This window comes from Lithobates pipiens, unplaced genomic scaffold (genome assembly GCF_037356315.1).
Source record: "Lithobates pipiens isolate NorthernLeopardFrog02 unplaced genomic scaffold, aLitPip1_a1.2 Scaffold_13, whole genome shotgun sequence".
Classification (NCBI taxonomy): domain Eukaryota; kingdom Metazoa; phylum Chordata; class Amphibia; order Anura; family Ranidae; genus Lithobates; species Lithobates pipiens.
The window spans coordinates 148,943,484-148,968,767 of record NW_027507718.1 but is presented as its reverse complement, the minus strand read 5'-3'; the positions used below and the strand labels follow the sequence as shown (position 1 = coordinate 148,968,767).

At 42.8% G+C, this 25,284-nt stretch overlaps 1 protein-coding gene across 1 annotated transcript in view; it reads left to right on the top strand.

The window, feature by feature from the left end:
- The window catches only part of CREB3L3 (cAMP responsive element binding protein 3 like 3), a 533,749-nt gene that overhangs the window by 235,169 nt on the left and 273,296 nt on the right, over positions 1-25,284 (top strand). Inside the window, exons 2-3 of the mRNA XM_077475725.1 lie at positions 18,715-18,846; positions 18,924-19,158. Of these exons, the coding sequence (XP_077331851.1) occupies positions 18,715-18,846; positions 18,924-19,158 (367 nt within the window). The remainder of the gene's footprint in view (positions 1-18,714; positions 18,847-18,923; positions 19,159-25,284) is intronic.

Below are 25,284 nucleotides of genomic sequence, written 5' to 3'. Positions count from 1 at the left end.
CCATAAAATTACCCCATTTGGAAAGCAAACACCCCAACGTATAATCTGTGAGGCATAATGAGTCTTTTGAAGGGTTCATTTTTTTCCAGAAGTTTTTGGAATATGTGGAAAAAAATTAAAACACATTTTTTTTTACACAAAATTGTCAATTTATAAGATATTTCTAACACATAACATGTATATAGAAAAAATTACACCCAAAAATACATTCTGCTACTCCTCCCAAGTATGGCGATACCACATGTGTAGGACTTTTACACAGCCTGGCCACATAGAGAGGCCGAACATTGAAGTAGTACGTTCAGGCGTTCTAGGAGCATAAATGACACATCTCATTTCATTCCTACCCATCACACTTTTGAAGGTTCTGGACCACAGGACAGTGAAATTACCCACAAAATGACCCCATTTTGGAAAGTAAACACCCCAACGTATATTCTATGAGACATGGGCTGCAAATAGGTACTCGGGTACTCTGATGGGCTGGTGACAGGTACTCGGGTACTCTGATGGCCTGGTGACAGGTACTCGGGTACTCTGATGGCCTGGTGACAGGTACTCGGGTACTCTGATTGCCTGGTGACAGGTACTCGGGTACTCTGATGGCCTGGTGACAGGTACTCGGGTACTCTGATGGCCTGGTGACAGGTACTCGGGTACTCTGATGGCCTGGTGACAAGTACTCAGGTACTCTGATGGCCTGGTGACAGGTACTCTGATGGTTTGGTGACTGGTATTTGGGTACTCTGAAGGGCGGTGACAGGTACTCATATGGACTGTGACAGGTACTCGGGTACTCAGATGAACTGTGACAGGTACTCGGGTACTCAGATGGACTGTGACAGGTACTCTGGTACACAGATGGACTGGAACAGGTACTCGGGTACTCAGATGGGCTGTGACAGGTACTCGGTACTCTAATGGACTGTGACAGGTACTCGGTACTCTAATGGACTGTGACAGGTACTCGGGTACCCTGATGGGCCGTGACAGGTACTCGGGTACCCTGATGGGCCGTGACAGGTACTCGGGTACCCTGATGGGCCGTGACAGGTACTCGGGTACTCTGATATGCCGTGACAGGTACTTGGGTACTCTGATGTGCCGTGACAGGTACTCGGGTACCCTGATGGGCCGTGACAGGTACTGGGGTACTCTGATATGCCGTGACAGGTACTCGGGTACTCTGATGTGCCGTGACAGGTACTCGGGTACTCTGATGGGCCGGGACAGGTACTCGGGTACTCTGATGGGCTGGGACAGGTACTCGGGTACTCAGATGAACTGTGACAGGTACTCGGGTACTCTGATGGGCTGGGACAGGTACTCGGGTACTCTGATGGGCTGGGACAGGTACTCGGGTACTCAGATGGGCTGGGACAGGTACTCGGGTACTCTGATGGGCTGTGACAGGTACTCGGGTACTCTGCTGGGCTGGGACAGGTACTCGGGTACTCTGATGGGCTGGGACAGGTACTCAAATACTCTGATGGACTGTGACAGGTACTCTGATGGACTGTGATTGACAGGTACTATGAGGGGTGGTGACAGGTCCTCTTTATTGGGGGGGGGCAATCAGTATGTTTGGTGTACACTGTATGCGGTAACGAGATGTTACCGCAATCTCCTCCTCACACACGATCGGTGTGTGAGGAGGAGAACCCGGTAACATCCCGTTACCGCGGTTTGTTTACATTTTAGTGATCGGCTGTGAAAGGATCACAGCCGATCAAGTGGGTAAACAGCCGGCCAATGGCTGTTTACCAGCGTCGGTGACGAGCAGTGTTCCCGGGGACACGCCGCCACCGACGTGCACGCGCAGCGCGCTCGCGATCGTGCGCATGCGCCGTGCACGTTCGGGGTGTGACCATCTGTGATCGGCCGTGACTTCATCACGGCCGATCACGTGGTAAACAGCCATAACGAATGGCTGTTCACCCCCTTCGGTGGCGAGCGGTGTCTCCGTGACACGCCGCCACCGAAGAAACAGGGATGCGTGCACATGATCGCGCGCATCCCTGTTTAAACGGGAGGCCTCCCGCCACAATAGCTGCGCCGCCTGGCCGTCATTTGACGGCCGGCGGTCAGCTACTAGTTAATAAAAATAAAATATAAAACTCACATTTCCATAGTTGCTAACAAACATGTCAGAGGAAATAGGCAGTGGTAGAGTCTTCCCGACGCGTTTCGACCTATGGGTCATCATCTGGGGTGGACTCCTACCACTGTTACACTGCCTTATATAGATAACATACCTTAATGCAATTAGGATCCCCCCCTGTGTGTCACAGGTGTCCACTTCCAGGATAGGCAAAATGGCGGCCCGACGCGAGTTCCACGCCTCTATCCCATTGCGTTCCACCTATTCAACTCTCACAGTTAAACCCAATGGCTGAAACACAATACACTATGGGCTAGTATTGCATCTATAAAGGATGAATGGAGCATGGGATGTGTGTCAAATCCGCCTAATTTTACAACACAATTTACATTCCCAGTTATAAGAAAAATCATATGTAATTACCACAACAGTGTAACAAGATTTCCGAAAAACCCGGAACCGGAAGTGTACAAACGTCACTTCCGGTGCGATAAAGAAACGAGGCTTGAATATCAACCAGCCTCCTAATATCGCCCCTAACACCAGAAGAGCGAGTTTTTAGTGTCAAAAACACTGTAACACCGCCCCTAGTGTCTAGAAAAAGGAACCAATAAGGAAGAGAACCCATAGAAAAAAATATATAAAAAGAATTATATAAAAAATAATTAAAAAATATATATACTAAAAAATATATACAAAATATTAAAAAACATAAAAAAGGAAAAAGTGGAGATAGGTCCTAACTCTGAAAAACTTCTCCAACTATATATTATGACTATAGGAAAAATTCAATGACACACTTCTACCAATAATGGTCTATGTGCAAGATGACCAAAAGGTCCCATAAGAAGTGGACCAAAACGGAGAGTGTCGGCGCCCAACCAACTATTCTCACCAAACAATGTATGTAACAATCTATCAAATAAATAGGGCCCAACTAGCTGTTCACACAGAAATGTGTACTACGATCTATTTGATAAATGGGGACCTAAGCTAATAGAAATCGTCGCCCCATTTGAACTCTGACGCATTATTAATTATCGTCAAAGCCAATCATATATCACAAATGAAATGTCCACTGAAGTGACACACAGGAGTGAAACCCACAAGAGAGAAAAAAAAACATTAAATTCACAAAAATTTGTTCTTTTAGGAATCATCTATAAATGCATTGATATCCCACTCCACATTCATGCCGAATGGGGAGTGGGATTGAAGTTCATAAATCCAGTAGGTCTCCAACCTCGAGACCCCTCTTGTGAGGGCCCCCCCTCTCCATGGTGGAGTGTACCTGTCAATCACCGCAAATTGTGTGCCCTGTGGGTCACTATTATGGAATTCCCTGTAGTGTCTTTGCACCGTATGTTTGGATTCCTTACTTTTAATCAGGAAAATGTGTTCACCTACTCTGATAGAAAATGTTCTTGTTGTACGGCCGACGTACTGTTTCCCACATAGGCAAGTTATTAAGATATTAGGAGGCTGGTTGATATTCAAGCCTCGTTTCTGTATCGCACCGGAAGTGACGTTTGTTTACTTCCGGTTGCGGGTGTCTATGTTCCATTGCAGCCGCGCCATGGGAGGCGTGGCTCACTTCCGTTTTTGGCTCCATTGGAGGAGACACAGTGTCAACACTGCACAGGTCACCGGAAGTGACGTTTGTACACTTCCGGTTCCGGGTTTATCGGAAACCTTGTTGCACTGTTGTGGTAATTACATATGATTTTTCTTATAATTGGGAATGTAAATTGTGTTGTAAAATTAGGCGGATTTGACACACATCCCATGCTCCATTCATCCTTTATAGATGCAATACTAGCCCATAGTGTATTGTGTTTCAGCCATTGGGTTTAACTGTGGGAGTTGAATAGGTGGAACGCAATGGGATAGAGGTGTGGAACGCACGCCGGGCCGCCATTTTGCTCATACCGGAAGTGGACACCTGTGACACACAGGGGGGGATCCTAATTGCATTAAGGTATGTTATCTATATAAGGCAGTGTAACAGTGGTAGGAGTCCACCCCAGATGATGACCCATAGGTCGAAATGCGTCAGGAAGACTCTACCACTGCCTATTTCCTCTGACATGTTTGTTAGCAACTATGGAAATGTGAGTTTTATATTTTATTTTTATTAAAGTAAAAAAATTTTTAACCACCTCCCGCCCGCCCTATAGCCGAATGACGGCCTTAGAGCAGGCGGGTTCCTTCGTCTGGCCATCCCTGGATGGCCTTGTGTTTACTTCCGCAATGCGCGCCGCCGGGGGCGCGCATCGCGGAAGTTTTGTATTCGCCGTGTCTCCCGGAGACAGGCAAATACAGATCGCTGTGAACGGCCAATCAAAGCGGCCGTTTACAGCGCGATCGCAGCTGCCAATGGGAGATGATCTCATATGTAAACATATGAGATCATCTCCCATTGCCGTGTCTCTCCCTCCTCACACAGAGACAGCGTGTGAGGAGGGAGAGCGATCTGTAAGTCAGCCCCAGTGCCATCTGTCAGCCCCAGTGCCATCTGTCAGCCCCAGTGCCAGTGCCATCTGTCAGCCCAGTGCCATCTGTCAGCCCCAGTGCCATCTGTCAGCCCCAGTGCCAGTGCCATCTGTCAGCCCAGTGCCATCTGTCAGCCCAGTGCCATCTGTCAGCCCAGTGCCATCTGCCAGTGCCGCCAGTGCCACCTGCCAGTGCCAGTGCCAGCGCCAGTGCCTGCCGTCAGCCCCAGTGCCGTCAGCCCCAGTGCCGCCAGCGCCAGTGCCACCTGCCAGCGCCAGTGCCATCCGTCAGGCCCAGTGCCATCCGTCAGCCCCAGTGCCGTCAGCCCCAGTGCCGCCAGTGCCAGTGCCACCTGCCACCACCAGTGCCAGTGCCGCCAGTGCCACCTGCCAGTGCCACCTGCCACCTGCCAGTGCCATCTGCCAGCACCAGTGCCACCTGCCAGCGCCAGTGCCATCCGTCAGCCCCAGTGCCGTCAGCCCCAGTGCCGTCAGCCCCAGTGCCGCCAGTGCCATGTGCCAGTGCCACCTGCCAGTGCCACCTGCCAGTGCCAGTGCCACCTGCCAGTGCCACCTGCCAGCGCCAGTGCCACCTGCCAGCGCCAGTGCCATCCGTCAGCCCCAGTGCCGTCAGCCCCAGTGCCGTCAGTCCCAGTGCCGCCAGTGCCAGTGCCACCTGCCAGTGCCACCTGCCAGTGCCAGTGCCACCTGCCAGCGCCACCTGCCAGCGCCAGTGCCATCTGCCAGCCGCAGTGCCATCTGCCAGCCCCATTTGCCAGAGCAATTAGCCAGAGCAAATAGCCAGCACCATCTGCCAGTGCCATCTGCCAGTGCCAGCCCCAGTGCCAGCCCCAGTGCCATCTGTCAGCGACATCTGCCAGCCCCATCTGCCAGCCCCATCTGCCAGCCCCATCTGTCAGCCTCATCTGCCTCCAGTGCCATCTGCCTCCAGTGCCATCTACCTCCAGTGCCATCTGTCAGTGCCACGTGTCGTCAGTGCCACGTGTTGTCAGTGCCACGTGGGGTCACTTTGTGGGCATTTCCATTGTCCTGGTGCTCCAGGGCCTTCAAAACTGTAATAGGTGGTTGAGAAATAAGATGTGTAATTTATGCTCCTAGAACGCCTGATGGTGCTATTTCAATATTGGGCCTCTGTATGTGGCCAGGCTGTGTAAAAGTCTCACACATTTGGTATCGTTATACTCAGGAGGAGTAGTAAAACGTATTTTGGGGTGTCATTTTTGCTATGTACATGCTATGTGTTGGAAATATCTTATAAATGGACAACTTTGCGTAAAAAAAATGCGTTTTCATTTTTTTTCCACATTTTCCCAAAACTTCTGGAAAAAAAATGAACCATTCAAACGACTCATTATGCCTCATAGATTATACGTTGGGGTGTTAGCTTTCCAAAAGGGGGTCACTTTGTGGGCATTTTCATTGTTCTGGTGCTCCAGGGCCTTCAAAAATGTAATAGGTGGTTGAGAAATGAAATGTGTAATTTATGCTCCTAGAACGCCTGATGGTGCTATTTCAATATTGGGCCTCTGTATGTGGCCAGGCTGTGTAAAAGTCTCACACATTTGGTATCGTAATACTCAGAAGGAGTAGCAGAACGTATTTTGGGGTGTCATTTGTGGTATACACATGCCATGTGAGAGAAATAACCTATTACATTGAAAATTTTGTGAGAAAAAAAAAATAAAAAATCTTCATTTTGCAAAGAATTGTGGGAAAAAGATGACAACATCAAAAACCTCACCATGCATCTTAGTAAATACCTTGCAATGTCTACTTTCAAAAAAGGGGTCATTTGGGGGGTATTTGTACTTTCCTGACTTGTTCGGGTCGCAAGAAATGAGATAGGCCACCAGTACATCAGGTGTGATCAATTTTGTGCGATTCGCACCACAGCTTGTAGACTCTCTAACTTTCACAAAGACCAAATAATATCCACTAATTTGGGTTATTTTTACCAAAGATATGTAGCAGTATAAATTGTGGCCAAAATTTATGAAAAAAAGATTATAATTTGCAAAATTTTATCACAGAAACAAAGAAATATGCGTTTTTTTTCAAAATTTTCGGTCTTTTTTCATTTATAGCGCAAAAAATAGAAACCCCAGAGGTCATCAAATACCACCAAAAGAAAGCTCTATTTGTGGGAAAAAAAGGACACAAAATTCATTTGGGTACAGTGTTGCATGACTGAGTAATTGTCATTCAAAGTGTAAGAGCACCAAAAGCTGAAAATTGGTCTGGTCAGGAAGGGTGTTTAAGTGCCCAGTAAGCAAGTGGTTAAACGTTATTACACCATCTTGGCTCTATCCTTCCATTTTTATGTCTGAGCTGATGCCAGAGTTGTCTCTCTAAAAACGGTGATCATATATAGTCCATCACATTGAAAGAATTACTTGCCCCGGGATCCACTCAACTGTGGAATGCTGAATCCAGTGCCTCAGTAGTTGGAACCATAAGCTATTGTTGACCCCTTAGATATAAGTCTATTCGGGTCATTTCCATCTGGTAAGCCTGTGCTTCTTAAGGTGGTGGGAGCTACACTGCGGTGGAATTGTTTTTGGTCATATCAGATTGGGATTTTTGTCTTCACCGAAGTTTATTGGGATTCACATCTGCACATCTATTTTCATCAATATATGGACTTGTATTTCTTTTCTTTTCTTTTTTTGAAGTTGTTATCCTCAGATTTGGGGTCATGTTTCACTAACAAGTTATTGTTATATGAATACACTATATTGGGTTTATATATATTCCCTTTTTGGTATATATGCTGTTTACCTTCAATGTTCACTATTTTTGAGTTGTCTTCACTGATTATTTTTGGGCATTTTTTGATTATCACAGCAGCATATGTTTAGCACTTACACTTTATATTTTGACGTCTTTATAGCTAAAAAAGCTTTTTCCTATACTTTCGTTACTGCGCAGTGTTATTGTACATATATAGCACCCTTTCTTTAGCAACCAGCTATTGTAATGGAAGGTTCTGTATATAATTGTATTCTATTTTATATGTATTGCACAATGCCCTCACTGTGCACACATCACTAATAATGTTTTCAGTACATGTTTTGCATTCTTTCGAGTCCTGATTAGAATTTGCCTGCCTATGTAACGCCCCTTGTTACCATAAACGTACAATTGTAATATTAATGTGATACCTACGTAATCATGTGTATAAAAACCTTCAAATGCATCATAATAAAGGAGAATGGTTATTTGGAAAGATGCTGAGCGTATCTTTTGTGTCTGTTCCCTACTGCATTAGTTATTCTTAATTTGGAACCACTAATCAATATGAGGATAGGAGTTGCCTAGCTACAAAATATCAATTTCAGGTGGCGAGCTTGGCCAGCAGGGGTTACCAGGTGACCCTGAGTATCCGAAACGAGGAGCTTGGGACGATCCGGGAATTTCTGATAATCAGCCAGCTGAGGTAAGCCTTTTGCTTACATTTAAGTTATCAGACTTCCTTGATCGGTAAGGCATTTTCGGGACAAAGGGTACCTATTTTACTCCCCTTAATCGAACTGTATTGATTAGTGGTTATATGTTATATTGTCACTGTCTACTGTTCATCGGAGTGTTAGAGATAAGAAAGGGAAGAATAGTGCCATTCACAGGTATATGTAGTACATCTGCTAGATAAAGTAGTTTGGAGGCAAGAGGGTATAGGCACACGTAGAGAAGACTGGCCAGTCATTATGGGCATTAAATTAAGTAAGGGAATGAAGGATAAGAGACCCTCAAAAATGCCCAGCTCAAGAGGAGCGCTATATATGAACCAAAGGTGCGGTTCCGCATATACTGAGCCCCTAGATTAATGGTTAAAGTGGACAGGGATCCACAAAGGGTAAGTCCACAGGGACAAGGAATCATGCAGAGTATACAGCTAGATAAAAAGCTATCTATGTGAGCAGGATGTTCACAATTAACACTAGGCAGAAAGGGACTTTTTGATGTTAAGTTGTGGGATGAATTTGGGGTCAGGCACTACAACTAGTAAAGTCAAGAAACAGTAATGAGAGTTAAAACAGAATGCTTTATATGTTGTCAGAGAGGGAAGATGGGGTGAGCACTATGGCTGCCTGGCTGATCATAGAAGGTACAGTATGTGAAGTGTGGTATTACAATACATTGGATGTAAAAGATATCAGAACAAAATAAAGAAAGCAGAAGTTTAAGCAAGGAAGTATTAAATAGTGTTAAAATAAAGTGAGAGAATGATATGCATGTGCTGTGTACAAATGGGAACAATGTAAGCAATTTTAGAGAGATATATTTGTGTATGTTTGTGAATGCTGGAACCTTTAGTTCTATCGCTTGTATGTGTCATGTACGCAGATGTGACCCCCTTCTTTTGTGCTCTCCTGAAAGAATGTAGCTGGGATGAGAGGTTGGTGATAAGCTGGAGGGACACCATGCCAATTTCAGTTTTTTAGACAAAACATTTATAACAAAATGTGTCGGGTTAACGAATCTAATGATAAACAATTTGATCACAATTATTTTTTAATCTGTTTTCCAAACAAGGTAAAATCAAGGTTACATTTAACCATGTCTTACACAAATTGAATAGCCTTTGATAGTGGAAACAGTGCATTAAAAAAAAAAGAGAGAAATTGAGTAAAATTAAGTAATATGTTCCCCTTTAAGAACATTTATCTGTGCATATATATTAGTGTGTGATATTGAAATTATCATATGAGTATTAATATCTAATATGAGTTTAACAATTTTATTAATAAATATAGATATATTGAAACTGGTTTAGACAACCTTTGGTTGGAAATGAAATCCAGGTTAATGGGGAAATTGGTAATTTAGAAATTTAGATTAAGATAACAATTTTGTAATTTTACATTTATTGAGTGGAAAGAAAAAAAAAGATTAAGATGAGGTGGTTAATTTGAATACAGCTGCAATAATGTTTAACAAAGCCAAGATGGATGGGATACATAAGAAGTTTTTCTACAAAAATTAAATCTTAAAGTCTGATAATAACTTGATGTGTGGTCCATGATGTGAGAGTAATAATAAATAAAATGTAAATATAACAGACCCATCACATCAAGTCCACACACCCTGTTAGGATAGATGCTGCCTGCAGCCAGTTGGTTTATAGTTTTTGATGGCCGAGTGCTTTCTGGTCCATCATACATATTGTTGGTCCTTTTGTTTTTATGTATTTTTATTTTTGAAATCCAAAGCAGAATGTGTGGATTGTGAAATGATGTGCCCCTTTTCCTTGTAAGTGCAGTGGGTATGAGTAGAAGAATATTTAGGGTTTATGGACATCTCTGCATGACCGCAGGGTATTCTTATCATTTATTATAATATTGCCAGGAAAGAGTTGTCTTTTTGAAACATGAAGCTAGAGTTCTTACACAAACAGCATGATAGAAAACAAGCCATTGTTATATTTATGCAAGCTGGACCCAGTAATGAAGTATATATCAGAGCTGTAGCTTTATGCAAAGGTGCTATTAGACAAAAGTTACACACATTATTTTGGTCAAATATTTAATTTTTAATAATCCACAATTCTGCACAGCAAATATATAGCTAACTAAATGTTTGTCTAGTGAAAGGTTCAAAATATGAATTTGTTTTGTTTGTTTATGTACAAATCTAACAATGAAAAATGCAAACATTTGAATCCAGCCACCTTATTGCCTCTATTAGAGGAGGCTGGAGACAAAGAAAAACCACATATGTTAAATTGATGACGTGGGAATCAGCTGCTGTGAGCCCAGTGCAGGACACACTCCCTGAAGACCCAGATATTTACGTTTTTGTAGTGTTATTCCTGGTTTTATACCTAGGATGGCCATACCCATACTGAGTATGCAGTTTATCACCCAGAAGGATACTCTGTATTCGGAGCCATTGGATCCTTTTTCCCCAGCTCAAGAAGCAGAGCTCCATGTTTTAGCAAAGCCAGTGAGCTATAAAAAGAGTATATATTTATATAGATAGTGGAGATAGAGAGAGCTTTGGTTCCATTTGAAGGGCCAGAAGTTTTTTTTACTTTGGCAGGTAAACCAATCAAGCACGCCAAGTTAATTTGATCACCTGTTTTCAGCCTTCCAGGTTCTTGCTGAGGTAGCCATACTAACAGTAAAACTCACATATGGAAGCAGACCAGGCAACTCTAAGGATGCTGCATTTACAGCCCCGAACACTTGCTGGGTCTGTGCAACTCACAGATTCCACCCTAGTTCTGGCCCAGTATAGCTGGGATTAATAATTCAACTTTAAGGACCCCAGAACGAGAAGAACAAGTGGTCCACAAAGGGCAACTTCTTACGAAACAAAAGTTTGGAAAAGGTGATCATTTATGTCTGCCAGCCACTCTTTTCCCTTCAGCTTGACACATGGACCGTGTCATCAGTCACAAGCAGTTATGGCTGCCTTAGTAAATGAGCATGGGATAGAGCCAGGGTTCACCACAGTTTGTTTTTATAACATACCAATTCTTGTTTTACCTGTTACCAAAGATGTTACCAAAAGCTGAACATCCCTTCCAGAGATAACAAAAAGATATATCCAGATGCCAAAGTCAGGATCTTACGGGTATGTATTTTGTTTGTATGGACATGTTTTCTGGATGTCCAGTGGCAAATGCTACTGCAAAGGCCACAGTAAAAAAGTGTTATCAGAAGTAGTTTTTAACCACTTGACCACTGGGCACTTAAACACCCTTAATAACCAGACCAATTTTCAGCTTTCGGTGCTCTCACATTTTGAATGACAATTACTCAGTCATGCAACACTGGACCTATATGAAATTTTTGTCCTTTTTTTCACACAAATGGAGCTTTCTTTTGGTGGTATTCAATCACCACTGGGTTTTTTATTTTTTGTGCTATAAAAGAAAAAATACAGAAAATTCTGTAAAAAAATGAATTTTTCTTCATTTCTGTTATAAAATTTAGCAGATTAGTAATTTTTTCTTCATAAATTTTGGCCAAAATTTATACCACTACATATCTTTGGTAAAAATAAGTACAAATTGGTGGATATTATTTGGTCTTTGTGAAAGTTATAGAGTCCACAAGCTATGGTGCCAATATCTGAAAATTGATCACACCTGAAGTACTGACGGCCTATTTCAATTCTTGAGACCCTAACATGCCAGAAAAGTACAAATACCCCCCAAATGACCCCTTTTTGGAAAGAAGACATTCCAAGGTATTTAGTAAGAGGCATGATGAGTTTTTTGAAGTTTTTTCCCACAATTCTTTGCAAAATCAAGATTTTTTTTACTTTTTTTTTTTTCACAAAATTGTCATATTATCAGTTTATTTCTCACACAGCATATGCATACCACAAATTACACCCCAAAACACATTCTGCTATTACTCCCGTGTACGGCGATACCACATGTGTGAGACTTTTACACAGTGCGGCCACATGCAGAGGCCCAACATGCAGGGAGCGCCATCAGGCGTTCTGGAGCACCCAGGACAATTCTGACATTTCTCTCCTACATGTAAAAATCATCATTTATTTGCTAGAAAATTACATTGAATCCCAAAACATTATATATGTTTTTTTTAGCAAACACCCTGGAGAATACAATGGTGGTCATTGCAACTTTTTATCTCGCACGGTATTTGCGCAGCAATTTTTCGAATGCTTTTTTTTGGAAAAAAAACTGTTTTGTGCTTAAAAAAAAAAAACACAGTAAAGTTAACCCAATTTTTGCATAATGTGAAAGATGAAGTTACACCGAGTAAATCGATACCTAACATGTCACTCTTCAAAATTGCACAGGCTCGTGGAATGGCGCCAAACGTCGCTACTTAAAAATCCCCATAGGTGACGATTTTTTTTTTTTTTACTGGTTATATGTTTTGAGTTACAGAGGGGGTCTAGGGCTAGAATTATTGCTCTCGCTCCAACGTACGCAGCGATACCTCACATGTGTGGTTTGAACACCGTTTTCATATGTGGGCGGGACTTACGTATGCGTTCGCTTCTGCATGTGAGCACATGGGGACAGGGGCGCTTTAAAAAAAAAAAAAAATTTTATTGTTCATTTTACTTTATTTATTTTAGTTTGACATTTTTTTCCCCAAAAATAAATTTTTTGATCACTTTTATTCCTATTACAAGGAATGTAAACATCCCTTGTAATAGGAATATGGCATGACAGGTCCTCTTTACAGTGAGATGTGGGGTCAATAAGACCCCGCATCTCACCTCTAAGCTAGGAAGCCTGAAAAAAAAAAAAAAAAGATTCTGGATTTGATAGTATTGGCGAGTCGGTAGAAGCACCGGAGGGCGGCGGGAGGGGGGGGGTGTCTATGGCTGGGTATTGCAGGGTATCACCGACTATGGCTGGGTATGGCTGGGTATATCAGAGTATGGCTGGGTATCTCAGAGTATGGCGTTGCAGAGTATTGCGTTGCAGAGCATTGCAGGATATTGGAGGGTGTTGCAGAGCATTGCAGAGTGTTGCACGGTATTGGCAGGTGTTGCAGAGCATTGCAGAGTGTTGCACGGTATTGGCGGGTGTTGCAGAGCATTGCAGAGTGTTGCAGGGTATTGGTGGGTGTTGCAGAGCATTGCAGAGTGTTGCAGAGCATTGCAGAGTGTTGCAGGGTATTGGCGGGTGTTGCAGAGCGTTGCAGGGTATTGCAGAGTATTGCAGGGTAATGCAGAGTATTGCAGAGTATTGCAGGGTATTGCAGGGTATTGCAGAGTATTGCAGGGTATTGCAGGGTATTGCAGGGTAATGCAGGGTAATGCAGAGTAATGCAGAGTAATGGCAGGGTATTGCAGAGTAATGGCAGGGTAATGCAAAGTATTGCAGTGTAATGCAGACTATTGCAGAGTATTGCAGAGTATTGCAGGGTATTGCAGGGTATTGCAGAGTAATGCAGAGTAATGCAGAGTAATGCAGAGTAATGCAGAGTATTGCAGGGTATTGCAGAGTATTGCAGGGTATTGCAGAGTAATGCAGAGTAATGGCAGGGTATTGCAGAGTATTTGCACGGAATTGAGGGGTTAATTTTCGGTGAGCAGCGATGTGGGCACTGCAGATGCAGCCCACATCGCTGCTGACACCGATCTCTTTCCCCTCCGCTGTTCCGATCGGTACAGAGAGGGGGAGGGAGGAACCGGCGTCATAACATGACGCCGGTTTGTTTACAAGTGATCACTCCGTCATTTGACGGAGCGATCACGTGGTAAACGGCCGCGACGAGCGGCCGTTTACTGTGATCCGTGATGCGCCGGGTCCTGTGGACCCGGCGGTCACGGATGCTCTCGAGTGCGCGCCCCAGGGGGCGCGTGAGAGCGGAATTCTGGGAGGACGTCATATGACGGCCTCCCACAGTTAAGAAACCGCCCTGAAGCCGTCATTCGGCTATAGGGCGGTTATTAAGTGGTTAAGTACAGAGTGCAGAATCTACAGAGAGTAACAGAGGAAATCATTTTTATAGGAGAGTCCTTACTAGAAGTTTTAAGGTTTTATTTTTACACTCCCTGCTGTTTACAATGTAGCGGACAAAGTAGAGTAAGAAACTAGAAAACTTTTGCCTGAATATTTTATTATATTTTATCAAGCCCCTAAGGGGGATGTTGGACTCTCTCCCTATGGGATTTTGTCTGGGAGTGTGTTACTCACTTGCATATATTTTGTCTCAGCAGCTGAAGTCCTCCATTCGCATCTCAGAGAGAATGTTGCTGATCTTTTAAGTTTTTTTTTTTAATCAATAGTTTTTATTAAAGTTTAAATTTTTATCAAGACAAATGACAGAAATTATGACTAAATAACAGATCAGTTACAGTAGTTAGATACATAGATAATAGTATCCAAAAATAATAAAAAATATAATATAAAGAAAACCATATTAATTATCTCAATTATAGTCGGGATAATAAAGATAACGATCAGGAGGTTATTAATACATCCATTGTGGAGACAATACACAAAAGTAATATCAATATTATCTTCATATATTTATATACTGCCAATTTAAGTAATTCAAAGATGATGAACCTAAATATATTCCCGAACACCCCTATGGGTGCTAAACTTTGTTCGGGACAGTAATAGTAACCTGTCATTTAATAGATACAAAACAAAGATTAAAATATTAGAGCGGGGTAAGTAATTTTTTAATTCAAGTTATCTAGGAACAAAGAACTTGTGCAATGTTTTGGGGACTAGCCCATTTTAACCATGGCTGCCATATTTTATGAGTATGTTCTTTTTTGTGAGGCCGAAGAGCTAGAATTGATTCATAAATGTAATGAGTTTGAGTCGATTCTATCACTTCTTTTATGGAAGGAGGATCAGGATTTTTCCAGTTCCTCATTATACTGATCCTGGCTGACAGCAAAATATGTGTAAACACATTTCTAAACTGGATAGGATATCGATCAAGATCAATGGATAATAGAGCCAGTGAGGGATTTGGAGGAATGACTGTTTTGGTAATTTCAGACATAACTTGAAAGATTTGTTCCCAATACTTCCCAAGTTTAGGGCATGTCCAAGGTTTTTGACAAACTCATTTATGTGTTTTCTCCCCAATTCCAGATCCTAAAAGTTTGGAAGGATCTAAAAATAAAGCCAGGTGACTTGTGCATTGTTAAGAGACATTTATATATAAGGAAATGTTTGGAGACTCAATACAGCATCTATTTCATGTACAGTTTTGCAAAACTTGAAGGAAAAGTCACCTGGATCCACACCAGACACTGCAAAAAATGACTAAATTAAAGAAATCTCTGTTTGATTTGTTTCCCTCTTGCGATCACAGTCTAGGTTACTTTATGATTCAATTACTTTAATTCTAAGGGATATATATATATTTGAAAAGTAGTTTAGCCATGTTGAAGTCATATTTGTCTTTTGTACCTCTTCCATTTTATGTAGAATTGTCTGTGTTTACATATGCTGATAAGTCAGCATACCAACAATTAAGCTAGAAGGCCATTCTGGCCACAGGAGTGTACAGCCAGTACTCTCTAAATATGTATTTATTTTTTACAATGAAAAGTCATTTTGTAATGAAAAAAGCTGCTCAGCTATTATTTTCCCCACAATGGAGTATTTTCCTCTTTGGTCAGGACTACCTCCACCTAAGCGTGTGGAGGTTCCAGGTTAAAGGGGATAGCAGGTATGGTTAGTGATCAAAATATTGATCAAAAGTGTTTTTAAAGGGAGGAAACACAACACACAAAAGGCATGAGATTGCCACATCTTGACACTGGGATTTTTGCCCAAACCTTCTTGCAAAACTGCTCCAGCGCCTTCAAGTTGGATGGTTTGCGCTTGGGAACAGCAATTGTTAATTCTGTCCACAGATTTTCTATTGGATTGAAGTCTGGGTTTTGACTAAGCCATTTCATCACATTTACATGTTTCCCCTTAAACCACACAAATGTTGCTTTAGCAGTGTGTTTGGGGTCATTGTCCTGATGTAAGGTGAACCTCCGTCCCAGCCTCAAATCACACACAAAGTTGTACAGGTTTTGCTCAAGAATATCCCTGTATTTAGCATCATCCATCTTTCCCTCAACTCTGACAAGTTTCCTGGTCCCGACTGCTGAAAAACATCCCCACAGCATGATGCTGTCACCACCATGTTTCACTGTGGGGATGGTGTTCTCTGGGTGATGTGATGTGTTGGGTTTGTGCCAGACATAGCGTTTTCTTTGATGGCCAAAAGGTAAAATTTTAGTCTCATCAGACCAGAGCACCTTCCTCCATACATTTTGGGAGTCTCCCATATACCTTTTCGCAAACTCAAAACGTGCCATTTTGTTTTTTTTCTGAAAGGAATAGCTTTCTTCTGGCCACTCTGCTATAAAGCCCACCTCTATGGAGCGTACGGCTTATTGTTGTCCTATGTACAGATACTCCAGTCTCTGACGTGGAACTCTGCAGCTCCTCCAGGGTTACCTTGGGTCTCTGTGCTGCCTCTCTGATTAATGCCCTCCTTGCACGGGAGATGAGTTATGGTGTGCAGCCGTCTGTTGGCAGGTTTGCTATTGTGCCATGTTTTTTCCATTTGGTTATGATAGATTAATGGTGCTCCTAGGGATCATCAAAGATTTGGATATTTTTTTTATAACCTAACCCCCGACTTTTACTTCTCAACAACATTGTCCATTACTTGTTTGGAGAGTTCCTTGGTCTACATGGCAGTGTTTGGTTAGTGGTGCCTCTTGCTTAGGTGTTGCAGCCTCAGATCATGTGACACTTAAATTGCACACAGGTGGACATCATTTCACTAAGTATGTGACTTCTGAACATAATTGGCTGCACCAGAGCTTTTTATGGGCTTTATAACAAAGTGGGTGAATACATACGCACATGCCAATTATCATTTTTTTATTTATGAAAAATAGTTTTATGTATATATTTTTCTAATTTTACTTCACCAACTTAGACTATTGTGTTCTGATCCATCACATATAATTCAGATTAAAAAAAACATTGAACTAAAGGCTGTAATGTAACAAAATAGGTAAAAAGCCAAGGGAGTGAATACTTTTGCAAGGTGCTGTATATACACGAAAAAATAAAGAAAATGTTATTTAAAAATAAAAATTGTCTTAGTTTCTGCTATAAAATTTAGCAACAATCTTTCCTCATAAATTTAGGCCAAAATCTATTCTGCTACATTTCTTTGGTAAAAAACCCAGTACTTTGTATGTATGTAAAAGTTAGTCTACAAATGATAGTATGCATATTTAAAAAGTGGTCAATCCTTTTGTACTGTAGACTAATCTCCTTTCACGAGGCCCTAAAATGCCAGGATAGTACAAATACCCCAAAATGACCCTTTTTTGGAAAGCAGACACTTCAAGGTATTTAGTAAATATTTTTTTTGTTTGTCACACTTTTTTAAAAAATTAAGAAATTTTATAAAATGTGTTTTTTTCACAAGTTGTCATTTTAAGTTATTTCTCACACACAGCATAGGCCTACTTATAATTACACCCTAAAATACCTGGATATACGACATGTATGAGGCTTTTTTCACAGCCTAGATGCATAGAGGGGCCTAAAATTCAAGAAGCACCTTTGGCCTTTCAAGGAACATAAATTATACAGCTAATTTTCTGACTACCTACTAGCCTCTGAAGTACCAGGACAATACAAATGCCCAAAAATTACTAAATTTTGGAAAGTAAACACTCTGAGACATTGTCTGAAATGCATGGTGAGTCTTTTGAAAATGTAATTTTTTTGCCACAAGTTTTTGGAAAATTCAGGAACGAAAATGAAATTATTATGTATTTTTGTTCATGTATTTCTTTATATGTATTTACTTATTGATTTTATCAATTGTCAACAATGGTGTGTGAGCTTGAAACCCTACCCTATGTGGACATGTGTTTTCCTTCCTAATGAAGCCTTATGGTAAAACATGTTGAATTTCACTACTTGCCCACCAGAGAATTAAGATATTTGTGATTTAAAATCTGTTTAAGTACTGTGAATATGCTGATATATGTGGATAGTTTTTTTTAAATACATTGTACTTTTTAGATTTCTAATGAATTGTACCAATAAAATATAATTTTTATGTATTTTTTGTGTTGTGATCTCTAGCACCTTGAAAGTCCCACTATCACAATAATTTAAATGTAGATGCTACAAGGAATGTGTTGCTAGTTGGTCACCCCACAATCCACCTTGATTTCTGGTAATAACTTGTTTAATCCTAGGTTCCTGGTGAGGACATGTGATCACAATTTAAGATGGGAGGAAAGGAAGTTTAATTTGAAATTGCAGAGAAGGTTCTTCAGTCAGAGCAACAAACCATTTAGAAATCCCCTTTCTAAGTAATTCTATCAGCTGGGAGTATTGACAAATTGAAAAAACTTCTAATGTAATTGTTGATGAGTACAACTGTATATTGCTGTATATTTTTAGAAAACAAACTTGTTTTCAGTCTGCTGGTTACCATTACAACCATAACTGATTTTTCTATTAAAGTCAAAGACTGCAAACAGAAAATATGCATTCACCCACAGTAAGTTTTTGGGTCAGTTTCACATGTGCCAGATGTTGTCCAGTTGTCCTGATCCATGCCAAAATGAAATACTCTCTACTTTTTCTAAACACAGGAATTAAGTGAATATGATCAGGGTGGCATGCAGAGTTTGGAACTTCTAGATCTATTGTTTGACTGCCAGGATGGCATTCTTCGCCATGAATATTCACCCGCTGAGTCCATCTGGGCTGTCTCAGGGACAAATGTAAGTATTTCAACAACTGTTTTATTGGTATATTGAAATCATTTTTGGATTCACTTATCAAATATCTTTTTATATAGATCTCAACACAGGAGAATGAAGCATTTGTGTCTCCATTACTGTTGCCAGCTGACTCTCCCTTGGATTCAAACCTTTGGTCACCAGCAGCCAGTGATAGTGGAATATCTGAAGATGCACAGTCAGATCACCAGAACAGTCCATTCCAATACCAGTTCGTAGACGCTTGTAATGTGACATCTAATTTGAGAGACTTCCCAGAACCAGATCTTTGTATGAATCTAGGAGATCATGCAGGTATGTAACCTTAAAGACAAAGTTACATTTTTGGGCTTCTTTTTGTTAAGATATATTTTAATAGGTGATTAAAAAAGGTTTAACATGTAGCATTTTACTTTTTAATTACTTTTGTGATTATACAGGCAATTGATTTCCTATAGTGACGCTCTTATTTTTTTGTGAAAACAAATTTGGAAATATATGGTTTCATTGAGTATAACATACTTAAAGGATGTTCCTCTACTCACGATTTTTATTTAGTTTCTTGAGCTGATCACTACACTGCAGCTATCCAGGTCTATTTTTTGGTACTGTCTTGGAGGCTGGACCTGGACCATGCTAGACCAAAGATCGACGGGCCTGCCGGACCCGTGGACATGGGCTCTGCTTTTGGTACTCCCCATTCACCTAGCATACAGACTTTGTTGTGAACTAGTCTTGAAGACTCACTCTGTGAGTAGGCCCATGGATGGGACAAAGATACACCATAATACCAAACGTATTGGAAAGCCTGCCTTTACATGTACATGAAATTGAATGGCATCCCAATCTTAGTCTGTAGGGTTCAATACTGAATTTTCCCAACCTTTTGCTGCTATAACAGCTTCAGCTGTTCTGGAAGGGTTGTCCACAAAGTTTAGGAGTATGGCTATGGGAATGTTTGACCATTCTTCCAGAAGCGCATTTGTGAGATCAGACACAGATGTGGATGAGAGGGCATGGCTCGCATTCTACTCTCAAATTCATCCCGAAGGTATTCAATCGGGTTGAGGTCAGGACAGTAAAGTTTCTCCACCCCAAACTCGCTCATCCATGTCTTTATGGACCTTGCTTTGTGCACTGGTCCAAATCATTTGGTGGAGGGGGGATTATGGTTTGAGGTTGTTTTGCAGGGGTTGGGCTTGGCCCCTTAATTCCAGTAAAGGGAAGTCTTAAGGCATCAGCATACCAAGAAATTTTTGGAAAATGTCATGCTTCCAACTTTGTGTGGACAGTTTGGGATGGCCCCTTCCTGTTCCAGCATGACTGCTCACCAGTGCACAAAGCATGATCCATAAAGATATGGATGAGCGAGTTTGGTGTGAAGGAACTTGACTGGCCTGCAAAGAGACCTGACCTCAACCCGATAGAACACCTTTGGGATGAATTAGAGCTGAGACTGTGAGCCACGCCTTCTCATCCACAACAGTGCCTGACCTCCCTCTGGAAGAATGGTCAAACTTTCTCATAAACACACTCCTAAACCTTGTGGACAGCCTTCCCAGAAGAGTTAAAGCTGTTTTAGGTGCAAAGGGTGGGCCAATTCAATATTGAACCATATGGACTAAGACTGAGATGACATTAAGGTTCACATGCGTGTAAAGGCAGGTGTCCCAATAATTTTGATAATATAGTGGCATTTGTCCTTCAACACTAGGTTCTGCATTATGATGCTTTCTAGAACTGTGTCAGTCCCAGACAGTTTTCCAGTTTTAGAGTAGTGGTACAACCTATGGTGTCTATATGCTGATCACAGGCACAATCTAGCCCACTGACTCAGGAGGTCCTGTTTACCCTGAGTGACACGGTCATATCTCAGGATCCACCATGACCCAGACTCGCCATATCCTGTTGCCAGGCAATTCTGCAGTTAATTTAGCCTGTATCTGATCTGCCTGCTCTGCTAATTGACCTTTGACTGGTATTTGACCACACATTTTCTGCCTGAACCAATCTGTAACTATTATTGACCACCATCTCTGTCTGCTCCCTGACTTGATCTCTTGCCTTTTTATTGATCACGGTCTCTGTTGCATCGACTATCAACTTGCCTATTTGCTGACCATGTCTCTGGTCAGTAAATAGGCAATTTCAGATAACAGTCTCTGTAACCTTTGTGGAAATCTGTAAATCCCTGTACCACAGGACCCCTTTAATTTTACCATTTGCTTAGCCTCTAGTGCTCTCTGTCCAGAGAATATAGCATTGTGTAATAAGGCCTAGGGACAACCAAGTACCCTAGCCTGCTTGCCTTAAAGCGGAGCTCCACCCTAAAGTGGAACTTCCGCTCATCAGGCATAGATATCCGCAGAATCTGTGGGTATTTATGCCACTTCCTGTCTGCTGGGAAACACACGGGTCCCAGACACAGCAGGGACCATCCGTATTGCGCAGCGCAACTCGCGCATGTGCAGTAGGGAACTGGGAAGTGAAGAAGCAAGGCTTCACTTCTTAATTCCCATAGCGAAGATGGCGGTGGCAGCACCCGAGAGCCGAGCGACAGATGGGCTTCAGGTGCCAACATCACGGGCACGCTGGACAGGTAAGTGTCCATATTTTAAAAGTCAGCAGCTGCAGTATTTGTAGCTGCTGATTTAAACAAAAAAAAAAAAAAAAACGGCGGAACTCCTGCTTTAAGCAAATGGGAGCTGCTATAAGTGAAGCAATTCTAGCCAGCCATTTTCTCTGACCTCTGTACAAGAAGCATTATAGGCATTGTTATACTAAAACTGGAGAGTGCAAAAAACAATCAGCTTCCAGTTTTTTTTTTATCAAAGTTTCATTGAACTAGCAGAAGTTAGAAGCTGATACAGTGAATAACAGTGAACAACTGCACCAGATTTTGCATTCCCCATTTGGAGATTACATTTCTTCTCCTCCAGACATAAAGAGTGCCACCTTGTCCTCTGTGATGACCTTAAAGTGAATAATTCTACACTGAGTTCACTGAGTTCACTATATGGACCACTTATGTATGTATATATGTTGATCATATTCCCTCTTCTCAAGATAGAATAAATTCAGTTCAGCTAATCTTTCCTCATAGCTGAGCTCCTCCATGCCTCGTTATCAGTTTGGTTAGCCTTTGCTGCATCCAGTTCCCCATCATCCTTTTTGTGAACTGGTGTCCAAAACTGAATTGCATATTCCAGGTGAGGTCCTACTAATGATTTGTATACCTCTCTTAATACAAAAGAAGATTTTGCTCGCTTTGGAAACTGCAGCTTCTCCACCATTGATTCTTCCAATTGTACTTCCCCTTGATAAATGCATGCATATTTTTAGCCTTCAAGTGCATAACTTTACATTTACCAACATTAAACCTCATTTGTCACATGATTGCCCAGCTAAACAGTGCATTGAGGTTGGCGACAACCGGTAAGGATGTTATTTCACTGCATAGCTTGGTGTCATCTGCAAGACTGTAATGGGACTTTTAATCCCAGACTCTATATCATTTTAAAAATGTTAAAAAGTAAGGGTTCCAGCCTTACTCAGGCTTTCACACTGGGGTGGCATAAGAGGTGCTTCACAGGTGCTATTTTTAGCGCTAAAACGCCTGTAAAGCACCTCAGTGTGAAAGTGACCTTAAAGTGGTTGTAAACCCTTACAACACACTTTGAGCTACAGGTAATCCTAGATTAAGGCTTACCTGTAGGTCCAAGAAATATCTCCTAAACCTACACGGTTTAAGAGATATTTGCCGAAAGACATGCACTGCTGTCTACGGCGCATGCGCCGTAGACAGCGGCACGCAGGCGTACTGAGTGCGGCATCGTCAACGGCCAATATGCCACGCGTGGCGGCTCCCGTGCGCATGCGCGGGAGTGACGTCATCGCAGCTTCGCCGAATGACAGATGCGGAGCGGCGAGACCCACCGAGAAGATGGATGCGCCGGACTACAGGGGACAGCGGTGACATCGCTGGCTCCTGTGTCATGTAAGTGACACATAATGGACTACTATGCGATGCATAGTAGTCCATTATGCGTTACCTTTGCAGGGAATGAAAGAGGAAGTAAACCCATCAGGGTTTACTTCCTCTTTAAGACTGATGGATATTTCTTTTTCTTTTTTTTGTTGTTATGTCTTTAACTACACATGTCTCTATTTGGAGTGAACACAGTTTTGCTGAAAAGGCCAATGATTTTGCCCCACCTCCTTATGATCCGCCCCATCAACTGCATCCATACTCCATCCCCTGATGCACACACTTTGTGTGTATGTTAAGGTGTGCAGGACAGGTGTGATTAGAATGCAGTTGGAGACCCTTATTGGGCACTGATCAGGCTGCATTGCTGGGCAATGATGAGGCTGCATTGCTGGGCACTGCTGAGGCTGCGCTGATGGGCACTGGTGAGGCTGCGCTGATGGGCACTGATCAGGCTGCATTGCTGGGCACTGGTGAGGCTGCTTTTATGGGCACTGGTGCACTGATAAGGCAGCACTGATGGGCACTGGTGAGGCTGCATGTATGGGTACTGATATGCTGCATTGATGGGCTCTGATGAGGCTGTGCCGATGGGCACTGATGAGGCTGCACTGATGAGAAAGCTTTGATGGGCACTGGTGAGGCTGCGCTGATGGGCACTGGTGAGGCTGCACTGATGAGCACTGGTGAGGCTGCACTGATGGGTGCTGATGAGGCTGCACTTGGTACCTACTTTGAATGTACAGCTGAAGAGGTGATGGAGCTCTAAGAGGAAAAGGTGGAGCCTAGATACAAAGTGTGTGGTTTACACCTGACAAGGCAGGCCTTAAACAGGAAGGGGTGGGTCATATTTAAATTAGGGGGTGCACAAGTTTAGTCAGGTCTAGGGCAGCACACAACCTAAATACACCACTGGTTTCAGCACAGAACCTTGGGGTACACCACTAATAGCCTAAGACCATTCGGCATATGAATCACTAACCACTACTCTCTGAATACTATCTTTTATCCAGTTTTCTATCCATTTAGAAAACAGATTTTTCTAAGCCTGTAGTCTTTAATTTACACATTAATGTGTGCGGGGAACTGTGTGTCAATTGCTTTGGCAAAATCTAAGTTTACTACATCCACAGCCACTCCTTTGTATACGTTTTTGCTTACCTCCTCATTAAGGATGAGCTTTGAGTTCGAGTCTAACTCATGTTTGACTCGAACATTGCTTGTTCGCCTGTTCAGCGAACAGTGAACAATTTGGGCTGTTGGCGGCAAATTCGAAAAGCCGGAACACCCTGTACAATTCTATGGGAGAAATCTAAAGTGCTAATTTTAAAGGCCAATATGCAAGTTACTGTCCTAAAAAGTGTTTGGGGACCCGGGTCCTGCCTCAGGGGACATGGATCACCTGCGTTACATCAGAGGGGGGCGGGGTCACCCATACGTCACGGTGGAACTCCATGGCTTCCCTCACAGCGTCAGAGGGGGCGGGGTCAGGTGACGGGTGGCCCCGCCCTCCTAATATAAGAAACGTCAGCGCTGGGATCCCTGCAGTGTCTCCGCAGTGGAGACCGAAGACGGATGCATGTATGGACAGTTCTGGACTGTGAGATCCCCCGTCGCTGGATCAGATCAGCCATCGCTGGACCCCGGAGAGATGATCATCCGTCTCTGGATAGCAAGAGTGGATTACCACCGCGGGAATCTTTTTTTAATTTCTTTTTTTTTAACCACTTAACAACCGGCCCGTAGCCGAATGACGGCTACAGGGAGGTTGTTTAACTCTGGGAGGCCATCATATGACGTCCCCCCCAGAATTCCGCTCTTGCACGCCTCCTGGGGCACGCACTCGAGAGCATCCATGACCGCCGCATGCTCATCGCGGCCGTTTACCACGTGATCGCTCCGTCAAATGACGGAGTGATCACTTGTAAACAAACCGGCGTCATGTTATGACGCCTGTTCCTCCCTCCCCCGATCGGTACAGCGGAGGGGGAAGAGATCGGTGTCAGCAGCGCTGTGGGCTGCATCTGCAGTGCCCACATCGCTGCTCACCGAAATTTAACCCCTCAATTCCCTGCCAATACTCTGCAATGTCAGCCAATACTCTGCAATACCCGCCAATACTCTGCAATGCCCGCCAATACTCTGCAATGCCCGCCAATACTCTGCAATGCCCCCCAATACTCTGCAATACCCGCCAATACTCTGCAATACTCTGCAATACCCGCCAATACTCTGCAATACCAGCCAATACTCTGCAATACCCGCCAATACTCTGCAATACCCGCCAATACTCTGCAATACCCGCTAATACTCTGCAATACCCGCTAATACTCTGCAGTACCCACCAATACTCTGCAGTACAATTCCAGCCAATACTCTGCAATACCCTGCCAATACTCTGCAATAGCCTGCCATAAATTGCCATACCCGGAGATACCCAGCCATACTCGGAG